Source organism: Podarcis liolepis (genome assembly GCF_965112155.1).
Source record: "Podarcis liolepis genome assembly, chromosome: 11".
NCBI lineage: Eukaryota > Metazoa > Chordata > Lepidosauria > Squamata > Lacertidae > Podarcis > Podarcis liolepis.
Genome location: NC_139565.1, coordinates 27,833,212 through 27,839,211, shown reverse-complemented (window position 1 = coordinate 27,839,211; position 6,000 = coordinate 27,833,212). Strand labels below are relative to the sequence as shown.

At 38.9% G+C, this 6,000-nt stretch overlaps 1 protein-coding gene across 2 annotated transcripts in view; it reads right to left on the bottom strand.

The window, feature by feature from the left end:
• Positions 1-615: 615 nt before the first annotated feature.
• The window catches only part of CHD1 (chromodomain helicase DNA binding protein 1), a 46,968-nt gene continuing 41,583 nt past the window's right edge, over positions 616-6,000 (bottom strand). The window contains exons 32-37 of one of the 2 annotated variants that reach the window (XM_083464371.1): positions 5,467-5,607; positions 4,701-4,879; positions 3,650-3,746; positions 3,437-3,494; positions 2,157-2,367; positions 616-1,404 (exon numbers count right to left, since the gene is read on the bottom strand). In XM_083464371.1, the coding sequence (XP_083320497.1) occupies positions 1,062-1,404; positions 2,157-2,367; positions 3,437-3,494; positions 3,650-3,746; positions 4,701-4,879; positions 5,467-5,607 (1,029 nt within the window). In that variant the 3' untranslated portion in view covers positions 616-1,061. The remainder of the gene's footprint in view (positions 1,405-2,156; positions 2,368-3,436; positions 3,495-3,649; positions 3,747-4,700; positions 4,880-5,466; positions 5,608-6,000) is intronic. The other variant, XM_083464372.1, reaches the window with a different exon arrangement.

The window sequence follows — 6,000 nt, the reverse complement described above, 5'->3', positions numbered from 1 at the left end:
GAACAGCAGAAATAGAAATCTAAAGTAACTATGTACTGCTTAGTCTTGCTAAAATGAATTATCTCAAACTATTTGAAATTGTGATGGCCAGTGTTTAAACACTGATGAAAATTTATTGAAATGACTATGGATATGCAATCTTCAAATCCATGCTCACTTAGTGAGACTTGTTTATGTTATAAAAACAATATCCAAGCATCACTCGAAGTTCTCACACTACAACATCAAAGAAGCAGAATTTTAGTTTTTAAAAGGCTAACCAATAATGTAAATAAAATATCTTATTATATAGCTATGGTAAAGAGGTTACTTTTTCTCAGTTTTAGTCTGAACAATGACTCCGCATCAGATATTTTATTTTAGAAATTAATACTTTTTCACATTTGAGGAAGGTAGGCCAAGTCTGAACGGAAATGTCTGGGGGAGGAGAAGCTCATTTAATTAATTTACAATAATTTACAGCCATTTTGTAAAAGGGCATTACAACTGATCAAACTGGGGAACATGTGGCTATTTTACAATTCTAGGTACAGAATTTAAATATTCAAGCTTGTGATGAAAAAGTGGCAAGGTGGTCGCAGTGTACAATGTAAACAAGTAGCTTTGGAAAGTGAACAGAGTCCTTGAATCTTTATTTTTTTAAAAAAAACAACAACCTCTTGATTCTTTCCTGAAATATGATCACAGGTCAACATGTAAAAGCTCATCTAAAAACATAATTTAAATTGTGTTCAGAATAAAACCACTTCGATGAGGAGGAGTTCAGATTAAGATCCAGTCTGAGTGGGGCAGTGTTGAGGTCCCTGTAAAAAGTAAACATATTTTCTTTAAAAAAATGCGCTACAACATTTGTAGCACAGTGCAGCATTAAAACTTTAAATACAAAAATATTTTCTCTTCTGTTGGGGTAATAGACCTAGCATACTGGAAAGTAGTAACAATACTGCTACTCATAGCACATACGGTCCATGTCTTTCAAGTCATGTAAGGCAATTGCTGTGTTAGTTTATTGTGTATGGCAAAAAAAAAAAAAAAAAAAGTCCAGGAAATGTTAGTCTTTGCTATGTCTTCCGGCTACTCCACATATGTTCCGGTGTACTTTTGTGATCTGATGAATGTTCAAAAGGAGATCTGTGTCCTAAGGGAGATCTGGAGTCATAAGCTCTCTGATCTAATGGTGACCTAGGACCGCTGCTGGAAGCTCTGTGGTCCATTTGCCAGTCCGAGTGATACCTATAGTCCCTCGAAGATTTATGATGGCTGTAGTCTGAACTGGATCGATGGTCTAAGTGTATCCGATGATCGGAGTGTGACCGACTGTCTTTTAAGCTTCCTTCCAGACTGGACCTGTGATCTCTGTTCCTATGGTCATCTAGCTTTCTGTGCTTTCCATCACTGTAGTATCTGAAACACAAAATAAATACTAGTAGAAGCTATCTTAAAAGAGTAGGGCTTGTAGAAACGCAACAGGATTTTTTTTAAAACACACACACACACACACACACACACACCTTCTTCTAAGAACAAAACAATAAAAGATTCCTGAAAACTAAGGGAAAAAACCAACTGATTCTAGCATCCTGATGTGCTCTGTGAGGTGGACAGGATAGCACAGCGTAGCATTGCATCACTTTCCTCTCTTAGCAATGCAACTGTGAACCAAACTACAGGTGACATTAAACTTCCCCTTGGATGGACCACTTGAAAACTGCTATGGGAGCCGACGGACCTTTTAATGTTATATCTGCCTGTTGCTGAAATTGTAATGTGCTATGTATGACTTTTATTCGTATTTTTACAGACATGCCACAGATCGCCTGAATTGAAGCTTGCGGACTAGTTTGGGGGCCCTTGCAAGAAACAGATCTTTGCATCTAAGCTGCTGATCTTTTAAAATGCTAACTGCATCAGTTGTAGGGTTTGCACACCAACAAACTGCAGCCCTATCACACTCCTGGCCACCCCTTTCCCCAAATATAAAACCAAAAATAGCAGTGCGTTCAGACATGTATTATCATCATGCATGTTTTTGCCCTACACACAGCCAACAGTTTCTGAGCAAAAAGTCCTAATCCTCTCGTTAGTGAGAAATATTGCAGAAGAATTGTGAAGTAATTGGGAAAACAGGGTTACGTGGCTGGCTGTCACAAACTCACCTGCTATCCTGTTTATAGTGATCCCAATCTCTATGATCTTTTCCATTGCTGAAGCTGGAATAAGGCCTTTTCCTAGAGTCACTTTTCTTGTAGGTATCTCCATGAAGTCTGTCTTTGTGATGATCGTGATATTGTGATAAGTGTCTGTCAGAGGAATAACTGTCTCTGCTACTATCGTCATGATTCGTATTCTCTTTTAGGCGTTCCACATCTGCTTAAATGAAAGTAGAGAGATTTGTTTAGCTGTAAATAGGCAACATAAATTACCAGGTGAATGTTTTCAAGATCAGCAAATGGGCTGAAAAAGTGAAGAACTAAATTAATGTATTTAAATAATCCATTTGACAACATTTAAACAGAAGGCTTTCACTTTTCCCACACATTCTAAGCCTGATTCAAAAGCACTGAAACTTGCAGCCTGATCCTTAAAACCCTTAGTCTCACCAATTCCCAATGTTCTCATGGCTGGCTGTAATAAGCTAAAATTCATAATGAGAACTACCCATTTCCATGCATTTTAATGATCTGAGTAAATTGCAGGCTAATCTCAAGACTTGTTGCTCAAACAAATAATTTATACATGCCACCTGAGATAGCAGTACATCGCTACACACTGATATGATGCTAGCTTCACTCACAAAGGTAAAGGGACCCCTGACCATTAGGTCCAGTCGTGGCAGACTCTGGGGTTGCGGCGCTCATCTTGCTTTATTGGCCGAGGAAGCTGGCGTACAGCTTCCGGGTCATGTGGCCAGCATGGCTAAGCTGCTTCTGGTGAACCAGAGAAGCGCACAGAAACGCCGTTTACCTTCCCGCCCGAGCGGTACCTATTTATCTACTTGCACTTTGACATGCTTTTGAACTGCTAGGTAGGCAGGAGCAGGGACTGAGCAACGGGAGCTCACCCCGTCGCGGGGATTTGAACCGCCAACCTTCTGATCGGCAAGTCCTAGGCTCTGTGGTTTAACCCACAGTGCCACCCGCATCCCTGCTTCACTCACATACACATATGCATGTTTAGGCAGCTCTCACAGACCCCCAGGTTTCATTCAGAGAACACACCTGTATTTCAGGGACTACTCCTTTCCCCTCAGTCCTTCCCCCTTCCAGTCCCCAATTCTTTGGTTGGAGTGGCTTGGAGAGCTGCTGGGGTGAGGAGTGGGGAAGTCAGTTTCTAGCAGCTCCATTCATGCAATTTTCTCTACATCGAACCTACTATCTAGAATGGGAACTATTTGTTTATTGTATAAAATTTAGCATCCCAACACTGAGGTTCTTACCTGGATTTCTAATCAAATGTGTATTCACACTGCTGCTGATATTCTGGTCATTGTGCTGCTGGGGGAAAAAAATAAGGAAATTTTTTATTACCAAATTAAACCGAAATAATAAAGTTCCAAATATGTCTCATTTGCATGAAGTACTAATAGCAATGTTAGAATAACACAGGTAAAAGCTTATTTGTTCTGTATTACTTGGCAGTCTATTAATACCTGTGTTTCTTGGCGTTTTTTAATTGCATGTTTGTACAATTTGTGTAGCTTTCTGGCATCAAATTCTGTAAACTTGGAAACAAAAATCCACAGGTTTCTAGAATAGAAGAGAAAAAGTGGTATAGTTTTTAAAAAGATCATTAGCAGGTCACATTCCTGGTTCTGCAGTACATTATTTTACTTGTACATCACTATCACTGTTATTGCTTTTACTATTATGGAGTGAATTGCATCATATTAAAAACAAAAAATAATTTTATAAAGTAACTCTGAAATAGTTACACATATATAAATCTGCACAGCAAAGTGTACCTCAAGCTAGTCAGAGATATAACAGAATTGAGCCTCCATCTAGTGGTTAGTATACAGACTGCACTATGATATAGCAGATATGTAGCTCTGTTGGTTCACATAACTTTAAATTAAAATATAATTTAGCAGTCATCTTGCAAACTGTAAGTGGGCTGAACACATTTTCTTCAAGCAATATTTACTACTTTTCCCTCCACGTGGCCATAAAGAGTAGGCAATTAAAAAGAAAGTGCCTAGGCATTAAAAAAGCTAGCTAGGCAGCAAACCATACTGCTTTTCCCGTACAGCCATAAAAACTGAATAGTTGAACCTTATGTACAAATGGGGCATTTGTACACATAAGCGTTTTCAGAAGACTGTTTTTCTGGATCTCTTCTCTCCAGTAACTGCAGGAATTTCAGATGTATGAACCCATGCTGAACCTTCTGAACAGGTTTCATTAATTTGTAAATTAAAGATGCTATTAGGAATCTCTATGACAGGCTCTGACACGCTTTCGCCACCTCCACCATCGTAATTACAAAGGCTGCTTTTCACCTCATACAGAGAGAAGTGGCTGGTCCTGATCAAAGAAACGGCTGGCAAAAGGTTAAGTAGCCTCTCTCTCTCTCATGATAACACCTCCAAGTGCTTTTCCACAGGTTGGGAAATATATTTTTTGCAAAATAGAGGTTTTGCCCATAGGTGCTAACAGGGGCACTTAGAAGACAATTTTTTTCCTACCTCAGAGATTACTTACTTTCGCCACTGCTTTATTTGTTCAGGATTTGTGTATTCTTTTAGACACTCCGTAATATGATCTCCAATTTTGATAAGACACTGTCTAGTATGTTCTAGTTGTTCCCTTTCTGAAAGACCTTTCTCTGGTCTATCCAGCTGTTTCAGTGCTGCTTTGACAGGCCTCATTCTTTCTTTACACTGTAAAAATAAAGAAATATTCAGAGATCTGGCATTCTATCAACATAAAGTGACATTTATAGACACTAGACATCTATAACATGAAGATTCTGCCCACCACTCTTGCTTTTACTGTGTTTTCTAAGAAAATGCAATTTATCGCCAATTTAGCCTTCTGGTAGTGGCACCCACCCTGTGGACTGCCCTCCCATCAGAGGTTAAGGAGATAAATAACTATACAACTTTTAGAAAACATCTGAAGGCAGCCCTGTATAGGGAAGTTTTTAATGTTTGATATTTTATTATGCTTTTGTATTTGTTGGTAGCTGCCCAGAGTGGCTGGGGCAAACCAGATGGATGGGCGGGGTACAAATAAAATAATATTTAAATTTTATATGGAGAATCAAACTTAATAATCCATATGAACATATAAAGCATGGTTTAAAACTTTTTAAAGACAGTTTGCAGAGTACAAACTGGGTAGCCATCATCTTTCAAAAGCCGTATTTAACCGACGGCCTAATGAACGCTTTTTCTGCTAACAGTGAATCACATGCCTCATGCCAATTAGTATGACCAAACGACAAAATATTCTGAAGAAGTCTTACAATACTGAATGTCTTCTGATCCAGTTCTTCAGATTCTTCAGATATAGGAACTGGCTCACTACTTGCTGTTATATGAACAGGAGTGTCTGCCGAAGGAGATTTCTTGCTTTTGTCTTTGTTTTCAGATCTGGACTCATTCATCTAGAAATTAAGAGATTCAAAATTTCTGAAGTGATGTGCTAAATCTTCACTTCATTAAAAAAGATCATATACTGCTTGATTGTGAAAAACCAAAAACCACCATTGAAGCAGAGTGATGTACATTCAGGTAAAGCAGCATTTCACACATAACATATATATATAGACTGGGTACACAATGATGTTACTAGAGAGCAAAATGAAGCATACAAGGCTTTTCCCTTCCTTTTGAGAGCTTAGTCACAATCCATGTGAAGAGTACAGGAGAGTAAGGAAGTTCCACCTGGTTCTGACTTCTGCATCAGGCCTACCCCCCCTTCAGACCCCACCCCTGCGGGAGAGGAACTAAAAACACAGCATGCTTATTATGGGCACGAAGTGGTCTAATATGGCTCT